Source organism: Ochotona curzoniae, unplaced genomic scaffold (genome assembly GCF_017591425.1).
Source record: "Ochotona curzoniae isolate NIBS_2020 unplaced genomic scaffold, NIBS_Ocur_1.0 contig_2321, whole genome shotgun sequence".
Lineage (NCBI taxonomy): Eukaryota > Metazoa > Chordata > Mammalia > Lagomorpha > Ochotonidae > Ochotona > Ochotona curzoniae.
This window is the reverse complement of record NW_024465421.1, coordinates 12,316,857-12,331,179: the sequence shown is the minus strand read 5'-3', so window position 1 is coordinate 12,331,179 and position 14,323 is coordinate 12,316,857. Positions and strand designations below refer to the sequence as shown.

The window sequence follows — 14,323 nt, the reverse complement described above, 5'->3', positions numbered from 1 at the left end:
TTTGCAAGTCTTCTTTTCAGAAATGTCTATTTGGATCCCTTGCTCATTTTTTAAAGATTATTTATTTTGCTGCCGTGGAGCTGTTTGACTTCCTTATATATTCTGGATACTAATCTCTTGTAGGATGAATAGTTGGCAAATATTCTCTCCCATTCTGTCTTTTGTCTCTTTACTCTGGCGATGGCTTCTTTTGCTGGGCAGAAGCTTTTGAGTTTGCTGTAATTTCATCTACCAAGGGAGACTGTGCATTTTAAATGCATGATCAGATTAACATGTGTTTGACCCACCCAGAGCCAGTAATGGTGGTGACTGGCACTTGGGCCAGCGGTCCATCCTAGGCACTGTGCTTCATCCTTACTGTGCATTACCTCATGTCACCCTCCAGCAATCATGCTAATGATATGTAAGTATCATCCTCTCATTACACAGGGAGAACTGAGGAGTTAACAATCTGAGTAACTCATCCACAGTGTGTTGGGTTCCCTTGCCTGATTTGCTCATCTCTGAGTGTGTGTGTGTGGGGGGCAGTTCCGTGCCTGACAGCAGACACTCAGGAAACACCTTTGTGGGGTGGGTGTGGGGTGTAGTCAGGAACTTACCACCTGGGATGTCTGCAGCCAGCAGCATCCAAGTGCCTGGATATGAACCTCAGCTCCACTGCCATTGCCCCTGCCTGCCAATGCTACTCCCTGGGAGGCCACAGGGGACAGCTAAAGTATTTGCATCCCTGCCACCCATGTGGGAGACCCAGAGGGAGTTCCTGGCCCCTGGCTGCAGCCTAGCACAGTCGCAAATGTTATGGACATTTGGGAGCCAACTAATGAATGGGAGATCTTTCTCTCTGCATCTTTGTTTATCTTTGAAGTTAATAATTTTTTAAAAAGTAAATGCTTTTTTTGTTGATTGGGTAGATAAGTGGATCACTAGGTAGTGAGTGAATGGATGGATTGGTGGATGGCCAAATGGATAGATGGTTACAGCAAGAAAAGAATAAAGAATGGCAGGGGAGGGGAGGTCAGGAAATACAGCCACATCTCTGGCCATGAATGGAGCTTCTTCTTAGTGGAAGCTGACATCCTGGCTGATGCAACCTCACCAGCTCATTCTCTCTCTCTAGGCACCATGATGCAGGTGAAGAAGTACCTGCTGAAGTGCCTGCACCGGCTGCAGAAGGGCCCTGGCTACACCTACAAGGAGCTGCTGGTGTGGTACTGTGACAACACTAACACCCATGGCCCCAAGCGTATCATCCGTGAGGGGCCCAAGAAGAAGGCCATGTGGTTCCTGATCACGCTGCTCTTCGCCTCCCTCGTCTGCTGGCAGTGGGGCATCTTCATCAAGACCTACCTGGACTGGGAGGTCAGCGTCTCCCTCTCCATGGGCTTCAAGGCCATGGACTTCCCTGCCGTCACCATCTGCAATGCCAGCCCCTTCCAGTAGGTGGTCTCAGGAGTGGGAGCTGCTCCCAGCACCTGGCTGGCTCCTCCCCTTCCTCCCTTTCTCCCTTCCTTCTTTCCTCTGTCTTCTCTCTTTCTACCCTGTTTCTTTCCTTCCTTGCTTCTTTGCTTTCACCGTTTTGCAACAGGATCCCAAGTTCACAAGCTTCTTAGGCTTAAAGAAAACCTTAAAAGCTTCTCTGGATTCCTTGTTTCCTGAGCACCTGTTATGTGCCAGGCCTGGTTCCAGACTCTGAATACATAGCAATGAATACTGTGTCCTCCACACATGCAGTTCTGCTACACCAGTCGCTGTGCCGCATGTCCCATGTGGAATGCCTATCATCAACCATCCAAAGCACTGACGCACTACCAGTCCCCATTTACACCTGAACAACTGTGGGTTCAGAGAGGTGAGGAGACTGGGCCAGAGACACACAGTGAGCAGCTGTGGGATTAGAATGTGTGCCTGATTTGGCGCCAGGACTGCCACTGTTAAATCGTTCCACCATGCTACCCCTTCACCACTCAGTGGCATGCCTGAAGGGAAGGTGGAAACTCCGAATAGTCAGGATTAAAGACAAAAGGGAGTCTTCCAAAGGACAGTGTCCCAAACAGTGGGAGATGTCATGTACAAAGGCCCTGGGGTGGGTCCTCTTTCCTGTGTGCACACAGGTGGTTGGTGGATGCTCGGAGGATAAGCAGTGCCAGGATTGGGCCAGTGTTAGCTCTGACTAACATACACCCTCGTGCCAGGACCCCAGTCCCACAGGACATCCCCCAACCAGAGCCAGAACGCACGGTTCCAGTAACCACACTCTGGAGCCACATCTCATGTAAATTACATTGTAGTCACTGGGGACACAGGGCCTGGGTCCCCTCTACATAACCCCTTGTGAATGGATTCATTTTTCCCAGGTAGACTGATCACCATTTCCATCATGGGATCCCCAGGGGCTGCTGGGAGACGATGCAGGACAGATCTGGGTGCTGTCCTCTCCGCCTCCTTGAAGGAGGAGCTGATTTCCTAAATCATGGCTGGAGGAGTAGGACCCTCCACCCCAGGACCACAGCCCTCCCCTCCTCCCTGCAGTTTCCTCTGGCCCCTTGGGGGAGAGCAATCAGAGCATCCCCCTCCCCAACTGGGGAGACCACCCAACCCTGGTCTCAACCTCAGCTTTGCCTGAGAGGAGCTTGGGAACTCACAGTGATGCACTTAGCCTCCCTTCCTTGTCTCTGTGAGGATGATGACAGAATCAAGGGGGAAAGACAGAAAGCCATGGAGCACCCAGCGCATGGCGAGTGGCCAGGAGCTGCAAGGATTCCTTCTCTTTAGAAAGGAAAGCTCATAAGGAAAGAGTCCTGTCTGTCTCATTTGCTCCCCAATTTGCCATCCCTGGCACATAGTAGATGCTCAGCCAACTCACGGGAGAACAAATGAACAAATGAGCGATGGAAGGGTCCAGGGAGCTGGCGGCTGCTGCACAAGACCTGCTGGAGCCCAAGAAGGGCTGCTCCTGATCAGCCCCTCCCCCTCCAGGAACTCCAAGGTCAAGCACTTGCTGAAGGACTTGGACGAGCTGATGGAGGCCGTGCTGGAGAGCATCCTGGCTCCCGAGCCACGCCAGGCCAACACCACCAATACCACCAAGACCCTGAACCTCACCCTGTGGAATTACATGCCCCTGGTCTTGATCGACGAGCATGACCCACAGCACCCTGTGGTCCTGGACCTCTTTAGCCATGACCAAGACGGCTTGGCCATCAGCAACCCAGCGCCAGGACAGACCTGCAATGCCCAGGGGTGTAAAGTAGCCATGAGATTAGTAAGTAGTCCCAGGTGCACTTCAACCGATGGGGTCTGTTGAACAAGGTTGATGGGCGGTTTCTTTTTTTTCAATGTATGCAAGTCTTGTTGGGTTGGGGGAGGGACATGGGGCCTGTTTCCTGTATTTGTGAAGGTTTTCAAAACTAGTATGGATCCAGGTGACAGCTCGCACCAGCTTAAGCAAAGCAGGGAGTTCACTGGGTCATATAAATGAGAAGCCTAGGGCTCTGTTGGGTTCAGGTATGGCTGCACCTAGGCGTTCAGGTGCTGTCACAGGCCTCCATCTCTCTCCATCCTGCTCTAGCTTTTCTGTGAGTTGACTTCACCCCCAGCAGGCTCTGTCCCATGGAGGGGCCCATCAGTGTCAAACCCACCTCCTACCAGCTCAACAGTGTCATCAGCTCACCTCCCAATCACTGTGGGCAAGATGGCAGGCTCTGGTGATTGGCCAGCCATGAGTCATGTGCTCTGGAGCTGAGAGCTAAAGCCATGACTGTGTTTTGTGTGTTTGTGTGTGTGTGTGTGTGTGTGTGTGTGTGTGTGTGTGTGTGTATGTGTGGACATCTGTCGTCTTTGCATGTGTGTGTGCTTCTGTGTGTCTGTGTGTGGTGTGTATCTGTCATCTGCGTGTGTATGGGCAGGGCTGCCGTGGGAGTCCCAGAGGCAGTGGTCCCACAGCTGGCTGCAGCAGAGCAGGATGTGTTGCTCCCGACCCATGTGTGCCCCAGCTTTAAAGCACTCCTCTCTGCCCTGCTGGGTTTTTTGGGGGAGCAGCCAGAAGTTGGGGGAGGGAAGTCCTAGCCTGCAGCTCCTCACACCCATTGGAACCTGCCCTGGCCATCCACAGTGTAGTCTCAACGGGACTGTGTGCACCTTCCGGAACTTCACCAGCGCTACCCAGGCAGTGACCGAGTGGTATGCCCTGCAGGCCACCAACATCTTCTCACAGGTGCCACGCGGGCAGCTGGAACAGATGGGCTCGTCAGCTGAGCGGATGATCCTGGCCTGCCTGTTTGGGGCAGAGCCCTGCAACCACCGGTGAGCGTGTGGCCCCAGGCCCAGCCTGGCTGGGGACAGCTGTGTGCACCTCCGGTGGGCTTCCCAGAGGCGGCGGCCCAGTGCTGTGCTGGGTGGCACCTTTAGGGCACTGTGCTGGGTGGGCATTGCTTCCATGGTCTCCCACATGGACATGATGAAATGCCCAAGAAATGGCAGCTGCAGAGTAGGGAAAAGGTGAACCATGTTTGCACCCCAGCCCCAACTGCTAAGATCTGGACGCCAGCTCTGTATGTCCTTGGTCACCCTACCCATCCTCTCCGTACCTCAGTTTTCTCATCTGGACAATGGAGATAGTGCAAGGAGCTCAGCGCTGGTGTGGGTTCACATATGTAGCAGGCTCATAACCATGCCCAATGCACAGGAAACATGGCGTGAGGTTCAACTGCATTCAATCCTTCATTCTGTGATGCAGAGGGAGAAAAAGAGCTTTGACCTGCTGGTTCACCTCCCAAATGCCCCCCTGGGCCAGGCCAATGCTAGGAACCCAGAGCCCAATCTGGGGTCTCCCAGGGGAGCGGCAGGGACTCAGCTCGTTGGTTCGGCTTCCCTCAGCTCTGCCCGGTTCCCCTTTGCTGCCCCAAGACCCCATTCGGCAGCCCACGCTATCTATCTCCCTCGTTCCTGGCAATTTCACCGACTTCCTGGGTGGATGACCTTGACAATGCTAACATTTCTTAGATGGCTTTCTGGTTTGGTTTTCTGGCTGGAATTTCCTCTTTCTCTTCACTGGGCTCCTGGGTTTATCATGGGAAGCATGTCCCTTTGCTGTTTTTTGTCTTCTACTTCTCTCATGCTCAGCAAAGATCATAATAATAATGTTTGGTTGCTAAACGAATAAGTGGGAAAGCCTGAGTGTGTGCACACATGTTACTTCCTTGGATTCCAAGATGTAGAACCTTTTGCTAGATTTTCTGCCTTTGCCCTGTTCTTAGATCAGTTGGGGCTTATATCATGAGCAAAGTGATATTGGCTCAGACCGTTACCCTCACCTGGCTCCCACACGGTGCCCTGGAAGTGGGCCACTGGGGCCAGCATTTGGCCTGTGGGAGGGGAGTGGGGACCAGCACCCTCTCCAAGAGGGTGTCTTGGTGACTTGGGGTCCTTTATGAAGGAAGCAGAGCCGCTTCTCCACTCTGACATGTTGTTTGTTTTCGCCAGGGACTGGGCTGTACGCACGTGGTGTGTTCTCTGGCCCTGCTCTCCAAGCTTTGGCCCCCGGGAGTTCTTTCTGTTAGCTTTCATGTCCCTGGGACATCGCATAGACTGGGAGGGCAGCCCTGTCTTGTCTTCCATGTCCCTGGCCCATAGGCCACCTCAGTTTGTGTACGTCAGGTGAAGAAATGTGTTCCTTTCCTGATTCCTCATTCACCTTGGAAGAAACCCAAGCTTCAAGCATCAGTAAACAGCTCAGACCCAACAGCCAGTGGTGGGACTGGGGTCAGCTTGCTGGGGTCTAATTCCCCAGCCTGCCCAGGGCCCACTTTATTCTGTTGGCCCAGGGGGTGACATGGGAATTTGTTTCCTTATTGGAAAATTGGAAAAAAATGACACCTAACTTCCTAGGGTGACTTTGAGGCTTAAAAGTGGGGATGAGCTATTCCAGAATGTTCCACAAAGGCTGGCCCATAAAATTGCTCTGTGAATGTTTGATGTAGAATAGAAGGCCTAACAAAGGTGGGGAATCTTTTTTTTTTTTTTTTTCTGCTAATATCATTCATGGGCCATACAGAATGATCAACTTAAAACAGCCTGCTGTGGACCTTGGAAATTTCACGTGCCTGCAGTTTCCTTGGCAGGGACAGACCTAATGAATTCCCAGGTCACACACAGCTTCAGGTTCCTAACCCCTGGAAAAGATGAGTCTGTCAATGAACTCTTCTTAACATCATTTGACGCTCTTTGAATACAGAAAAGGAACAGGTTGTTTTGCTTTGTTTTGTTTTTTAAATCACATCCCAGGATGTTTCTCAAAGCTTTTGTCTTGGGGAGACTTGAGAACACACACATAGACCAGCACTGGATGAACCCACCTGGACCCAACACCAAACCCAACATGGGGACCCATCTTCCCATCCCACTACGCATCCTTGACACCATCATCTTCATCTCTCAATAGTCCGGGTCATATCCGCACAAGATAACAATGTTTTAGCAACATTTTAAAAGTATCTGATTAGTTGAAATTGAGAGAAAATCAGGTTCACTTCAGATGACTGACCACAGCCCAGACTGAGCCAGGCCAAAGCCAGGAGGGAACCTGCAACTTCACCCAAGTTTCCTACATGGCTGGCAGGCGCCCAAGCACTTGAGCCATCACCGGCTGCCTCTCAGAGCACACATTAGCAGACACTGGACTTGAAAGCAGAGCCAGGAGTTGCACCCAGGCATGCTGATAGAGATACTGGTGTCCTAAACAGGATCAAAATCACCAGGCCTCGGGACGACATTCTGGTATAGCAGGGAAAATTGCCACTTGGGACACCAGCATCCAATATGGGTGTTGGTTCATATCCCAGCTGCTCCACTTGTGATCCAGTGCACTGCCCGTGTGCCTGGGCCTCTGCCCCTTTGTGGGAGATCCAACTGAAGCACTGGGCTCCTGGCTTTAGCCTGGCCTAACCCTCTGGCTGATGCAGTTGTCTGGAGAGTGGACCAGCAGGTGGAAGATCCCTCCCCCTCTCTGTCCTTCTCTCTCCGTAACATTGCCTTTCTGATAAACAGATAAATATGAAGCCAACCACAGTCGGCACAAGCCGTGCCAGGGAGCATCTTCCCAGAGCCCATGTTGTTGGGCTGTTGACTGAGCTCCCCTGAGGAGCATCTCCAGGAAGCTGTGTGGAGTTCCTGACCCTCTCACCTTCCAGCAGTCCTCTGCAGCGTCAGGTCCAGGGCACTCCGAGTTCCTGGAGTTACTCAGCCATTCTCAGGGTCCCAGCAGCTTCTTCAGGCAGACCCAGGCCTTTTGCTCTCGAGTCCTACAAGAATTTCCTGAGCTGCCACAGATGACCACCATCCCTAGACACAGGAGAGCACAGGTGTCTGACTGGAGGCATGGCACGACAGGGTGCCGCCCTCCCTCGCCCCCTCTAGCCAGGAACACTCCCCCCACGTTTGAGCCTGTGTAACCCAGCCCCAGCTTCATGTGGGCAGCTCCTCGGGGTCATTGCCTTCTCTTCTGTCTCCTACAAGGACGTCTGCCCTGGATGGAAGGCCAGGCAGATAATCTCAGGTGACAGCATTCAAGATCATGCAAACTTAGATCTGCAAACACATTTATCCTAAATCGCGTCACACACACCAGGTTCTGGGGCTAGGATGAGCACACAGCTTTGGGAGCTGAGGGATATGAGACTGATGGAAGTTGGTTTTTTGTTTGTTTTTAATAACTCATGGCTAGGCCTGGCACTGTAGTGCAGCAGATTAAGCCATTGCCTGTGATGCCGGCCTCCCATGTGAGTGCTTTGAGCCCCAGCTGCCAATCCGGCTCCCTGCTAAAGCACCTGGGAAGGCAGCCAAGGAGGATCCAAGTGCCTGGGCCACTGCTGCCCATATGGGAGACCCAGATGGAGTTCCTGGCTCCTGGCTTTGACCTGGCTGAGTCCCAGGCATTGTAGTCATTATGGGGAGCAAACCCCAGCAGATCTCTCTCCATAAACATCTTTGAAATAAATACATATAATATCTTTATATAAACAACTCACAGCCAACTCAGAGAGCCAAGCCCCAATCCCAGCAAGGCCCCCCTGCTTCTCCTTCCTTCCCATTTCTCTGGCTGCCTGGGCCTGTCGGTCATGGTCAATCATGGTCAATCATGGTCAGTGATGGTAGGGGGGCCCTGGTCTGCCGCCAGCCCATGATGATCCTTTCAGAAACTTCACATCCATCTTCTATCCTGATTATGGCAACTGCTTCATCTTCAACTGGGGCATGACGGAGAAGGCCCTGCCCTCGGCCAATCCAGGCACAGAGTTTGGTGAGTCTCGGTTTGTACCCGTGGGGCTGGAGACAAGAGGCTGGGAGGTGTATCTGTGAGGGTGGGACAGAAACTCTACTGTGAGGGAGTGGGGAGGGCAGAGCATGAACAGCTGCTGCAGGGGTCCCTCGCCCCCCTCATCCCGAGGCCCTTGTCTCTCCTTCGCCACAGGTCTGAAGCTGATCCTGGACATTGGCCAGGAAGACTATGTCCCCTTCCTGGCATCCACGACCGGTGTCCGGCTCATGCTGCACGAACAACGCTCCTATCCCTTCATCCGACAGGAGGGCATTGATGCCATGTCGGGGACAGAGACGTCCATTGGGTTCCTGGTGGTATGGTGGCAACCCAAAGGAGTTGGGATTGGGAGGAGGAGGATTGGGATTTGGGGGTGGGAGGACAGGTGAGCCGTCTGGCGCCCTCTGTGGCAAGTGTGGGGCCTGCAGCTTTCCCTGGGGGTTCCAGTCCTCTGTTCAGCAATGCTGGGTGGGAGGTAGGGGGCTGCCCGGTTCATCCACCAGCAACTGGACCCAGCCCATCCTGTCTGGACCCAGGATAAGCTGCAGCGCATGGGTGAGCCCTACAGCACATGCACCAGGAACGGTTCTGACGTGCCCATTCCAAACCTCTACAGCAGCTACAATACCACCTACTCCATCCAGGTGGGTGTAGTGCAGGCCTGGTGTGTACCAGATCTCTGTCATGCTCTTGCTGTATGCCTCAGGTCCCTGGGATGCTGGCTCTGCTGGACTTTTGTAGGTGGCATGGGCCATTCTGGCTTCTCAGCAGGCCTGGGGCTGCTTGTTTCTCACCCCCCACCACCATACCCCAGCAGGCGCATGCCCTTGGGGCCACCCAGGCATCAAGGGGATCTCACTCCTGGATCTCCCAGAAGAATGCAAGCGATTTCATGTTTGGCCTTCATTTGACCCCTCCAGCCATCCCTCCCATAGAGCTGTAATAGCCTAATAACAGCCACATTTATGAATATGCTAATCATGGTAGGTTATGCAAGTGCATTGCCTATGGTACATCGTGTAATCCTTTTAACGATCAAAAAATGGAGATCTGCTTATCATGGCCATCTCAGGAATGAGGAAATCTGCTTGACAGACCCCAGAAGTCAGTCCCCCTATGGAGCTGCCCTTAATCCCTCATGCTGGAATTGGCAGCTGCCCTTTTGCCTGACCCCCCACAGTGAGCCCAACCCTTGCTCCTGGCAGGGCATGAGCTGGCACCTGGCAAAGCTGATGGGTCCCTGCCACATGCTCACCTGGTCTGCCTTGGTAGATAGGGAAACTGAGGCACAGCTTGGGGGCCTGGAGCTGACCTCCATGCCCAGGAGCCCTGAGCGTGATAGTGTGGTTTCTTTCTCACTCCTGTTTGTTCAGGTGCCCCACTCCACCCTCTGGCTGACTTGGCCACCTCTGGCTGCCACCAGGCTCTCTGGGTCCCTTCCCCTGCACACCGATGGAAGGATGTCCCAGCCATGTCTGTGCTCTCTTCTCACCCACCCCAGGCCTGTCTTCACTCCTGCTTCCAAACCCACATGATCTACAACTGCCGCTGCGCCCACTACCTGTACCCTCTGCCCGCTGGGCAGCAATACTGCAACAGCCAGGACTTCCCAGACTGGGGTGAGTACAGGCTCTGCCAGCTGTGCCCACTGCCCACAGTGGGCCTTGGCCACCACCGAGAGGCAGAGCACAACACTTTGCACGGTCCCACTGTCCTCCCATGCCCTCTCCCTGGCCTCCTTTCTCTCCTCCTCTGTTGTGCCAGGCGTGTGCTTGACGTGTCCATGGGTCAGAGTGACTCTGTCTCCAGGGGGTGAGTGTCTAGCTGCCAGGGACAAACCCATGTGTGCATGAGCCTGGCACAGAGCTGTCAGGGTTCACATGTGTCCCTGTGTCTGTTTAGGAACGCTCTGGGTGTGTCTATATGTGTGTAGGTGTCTGCGTTTGTGCACTGTGGATTCTGTGCTGTGCATGTGTGTGCACATGTGTACTGTGTGTCCATCCATGTCTGCGTGGGGTGCTGGAGGAGATTGGGAGGAAGCTCCTGTCACCATGGCAACCTGCAAGGGTGTGAAACCCGAAGTCACTGGGGCTGCGGTAGAAACCCCATCCCTCTCAAAGCCAACACAGAGGACGGACAAGGGAGGCTTGTGTTCCTTCTGGCCACTGTGCCCTCACGCATGTCCTAGCCCTGGCTGTTGGACAGCCAAGGCAACGCTGCTGAACCCCAATGAGCCGGGTCTCAGGTGTGTGGAGTGCATGACTCCAGGCTGGGCTGGCGGAGCCGAACCAGAAAGCCAGGAGGTGCCCCCATCCGCACTGGCCTGGGCAGGGAGCAGAGGGTGGAGGGGTCAGCCAGAGGCTCCATGGGGGAGAGGCAGGCCCCTACAATCTGCTCTCCAAGGCCCTGTCCCCCTGTCCTGTCTCTTGCTCAGTCTCTTGCTACTTGGGTCTACGGATGAGCGAGGCCCAGAGGGAGACGTGCATCCGCATGTGCAAACAGTCGTGCAAGTGAGTGATCTGGGGGTGCACACAGGTGGGGGGAGAAGGGGACTGGGGGTGGGACTGGCAGTGCAGTAACAACTGGGGTCGTCTCTTCCAGTGACACTCAATACAAGATGACCATCTCCATGGCCGACTGGCCTTCTGAGGCCTCTGAGGTGAGACGGAGGAAGGGTCAAGCTCCTGCCCTGCCACCTTGGCACTGGGCTAAGCACTTTGGGGTATAGGACTTCCCCCTTTTCTCTTTCCCTTCCTCCCTCTCGTTCCTCACTCCTTTCCTTCTTTCCCTCCTTCCCCTCTTCTCCCTTCTTCCCTTCCTTTGTTCCTTTTTCTCCCCCACCCTCCCTTCCCTCCATCAGTACTCCTACACATTGCTAGAAACAACAGTAGTCCTGAACAAGGCTATCACAGTCCATGCCTCACAGATCATGCGCAGTAGTGGGGGAGAAATGCTACACAAGGGAACTTCAAAACGTTCATGAAAAAAATGGCATTACAAGATAAGCTTGTTTTGGTAAAAAAAAAAAAAACCTTTGGGAAATCCATGCAGCATTTTTTTTTTAAACAAAGTGCATGTCTTAAGAGCTTTTGGAAGAGGTCTTATTACTTCAAGGCACAGTCATAGCCGTGTGTGCATCTGTGCTCAGCGAGTGTGTGGGGTGCAGGCTGGGAGGGGAGAGCACAGAAGCCCAATCCTGAGGGGGAAGACAGATGGCAAAGCAGAGGGGAAGGGATAGCCGTGAGTCGGTCCATGCTACCTGGTGACCACACTCAGATCTTGCAGGCTGTGGCTGAGCCAGCCGGGGCAGAGCTGTGGAGACCTCCAGGTGGGGGGGCAGCAGGTTCCAGGCCCAAGGAAAAGAAGGCCTGGTGACAGGATGGCTGGGCTCTTCTGCCCTCTCCCAGCAGCCACTGCTTCCCTGTGTCCTTCCCCTAGTTCCCTGGCCTAACCCATGGTCCCCCAAGGAGCTCCGGGGAGGTGTCAGCCAGTGATCCAGCTCCACACGGGGGGGTTGGGGCCCACAGCCAGGAGGGAGGGCACCACTTTTCTCAGCTTCTGCCTTCTTGACGGGGTTCCAGGATTGGATCTTCCATGTGCTGTCTCAGGAGCGGGATCAGAGCACCAACATCACCTTGAGCAGGTGAGATTGGGCAGAGCCAGGGGTGGGCAAGAGAGGAGAAGAGCTAGGGTCTTGGGCAGGCTATTGGACACAGGGCAGCTACCCTGGGCACTCTCCCACACTGGACAGAGGCAGGACAGGCCTGGAGAAGGAGGCCATGGGAGTGAGAGTAAGAAGGCAGCCAAGAGACAGAGACCACCCCCATCCCCTACAGGGAGGAGCCTGTTCTTCCATCTGTCATCCATCTACTCATTCTTCACTCATCCATCTGGAGGCCTGCCTTCCCTCCAACCATCCTTCCCTGCCTCCATTCACACCTATATCAATGCATCAAATCCATCCATCCATGCCTCCATCCCTCCCTCCCTCTACCCACCCATCTATCCATCCCCCATCCACACCTATATCAATGCATCAAAACCATCCATATATACATCATCCATCCCTTCCTCCCTCAATCCCTCCATCCCTATCTCCATCCACACCTACATCAATCCATCAACCCATCCATCCAGCCAGCCCCCCATCCATGTCTGTCCATCTATCCCTCCATCCATGCCTCCATCCATCCATCCCACACAGACCCACATTGAGTGCCCAGACACAAGGTCGACATATCCAGAAGCCCAGGAAGTCAATGCAGGGAGAGGAAATCTGAGTTAACTCCAAAGAGGAGGAGGAAGAAAAGGAGAAAAAAAGGAGGGGAGGAGCGGAAGAGGGAAGGGCAGGAAGAGGGGGAGAAATAGGAGGGGAAGGAAGAGGAGCCATTCAGTCCAAGCAGACACAGAGGGGCAGGGGCTCGGTTTCAAGCCTGGGGTTATGAGCCAGCAAGCCTGTCTGAAGATGGGGATGCCTGGACCAAGTGATGGCCTGGTGCTGGCGCAAGGCTTCAGAGCCTTGTCCCAGGGCCCAAGCTGGGCAAGAGGAAAAGGGAGCCCAGGACTGGTCTGCAGGGCTACTTCAAGCTGAGAGGAAACAGAATGGGTGTGGTGGTAACACAGCAGCAAAGGCCAACAAGCATTAGCCATTCTCATTTGGATATCATCACCTGCCAAGGCGGGCATGTGAGGGTTGGGGAAGGGGCCCTGGCTTGCATGGCCTCTGTGTTGGGGTCCCCATGGGAGTCTGGCAGCCACAGCCCTTCTTGCCACCCTCTGCAGGAAGGGAGTGGTCAAACTCAACATCTATTTCCAAGAATTCAACTATCGCACGATTGAGGAGTCGGCCGCCAACAATGTGAGTCTAGGGGTGAAGGGAAAACCCTGCACCCCTGTACCCTGACAGTGGGAACCATTTAAGCCCCATGGGGAGCAGTGAGGATGTCCCTAAAGCAGTACCCTGGGCTGAGACGGCCGGACAGTCACACACACTAGCGTTCTCAAGGCTGGGCTGAATTCAGGAGTATGTTGAGCCCTCCACCAAGGCCCTCGGTCCTCTGTCTCCCCTCCCCCAGATCGTCTGGCTGCTGTCCAATCTGGGCGGCCAGTTCGGCTTCTGGATGGGGGGCTCCGTACTGTGCCTCATTGAATTTGCCGAGATCATCATCGACTTCGTGTGGATCACCATTATCAAGCTGGTGGCGTTTGTCAAGGGCCTGCGGCAGAGGCGGGCCCAGGCCCGCTACGCTGGCCCGCCACCCACTGTGGCCGAGCTGGTGGAGGCACACAGCAACTTGGGCTTCCAACCAGATGTTCCCAGTCCCAGCGGCCCCAGCAGCCTCCAAACCGAGACCTACTCCCATGAGCAGGCTCCACCGATCCCTGGCACCCCACCCCCCAACTATGACTCCCTACGCCTGCAGCCACTGGACATCATGGAGTCTGATAGCGAGGGTGATGCTGTGTAGAGCCTGCCCCTGCCCCTGGCAACCCAAGGACTTACAGCCAAGAAGAGGAGGCCAGTTGTGGTCCATGGTCTCGTTCTGTGATGCCTTCCTTCCGCAGCAAGAACCTGGGCTGGAAGTGTCAGAGGCCAGAACCCCTGTCTCCCCACAGAGAGGCCAGCAGTGACCAGCCAGCTCCACGGCAAGGGTGTACCCCTCTCCAGGATCGTGGGGCTGGCACAGGAGGAAGCAACTGTGCTCTCCCCAGCTGCTGCCGTATGGCTGTCCTGGTAGTCACCCACTGCCCTCCCAGTGCCAGTCGCTCTGGGCCTGAGAGGAGCACATGGCACGCCCTGAGGTCCATGCACCAGGTTCAGGCTCCCTTACCCTCCCCTCCTCTCCTCTCTCTTTCCCTCAAGGAACAGCATCAGGTGTGGGCACAATCTTCATTCTGGAAAATAAAAGTAGAAAACTCCAAGTCAACCCCTGTTCTTTATAAGCTCCAGGGGCTACTCTCTCTTTTTGAAATTTTATTTTATTTTACTTGAAAGTCAGAGTTATGGGG

At 54.3% G+C, this 14,323-nt stretch overlaps 1 protein-coding gene across 1 annotated transcript; it reads left to right on the top strand.

Annotated features, from left to right (window-relative positions):
* Positions 1–1,125: 1,125 nt before the first annotated feature.
* SCNN1B (sodium channel epithelial 1 subunit beta) lies at positions 1,126–13,782 on the top strand. The gene is made up of 12 exons (XM_040973900.1): positions 1,126–1,436; positions 2,977–3,262; positions 4,112–4,302; positions 8,193–8,296; positions 8,468–8,631; positions 8,851–8,958; positions 9,816–9,933; positions 10,749–10,824; positions 10,916–10,973; positions 11,896–11,957; positions 13,097–13,172; positions 13,390–13,782. The coding sequence occupies exons 1-12, from the start codon at positions 1,126–1,128 to the stop codon at positions 13,780–13,782; spliced, it is 1,947 nt and encodes a 648-aa protein (XP_040829834.1).
* The last annotated feature ends 541 nt before the right edge of the window (positions 13,783–14,323 follow it).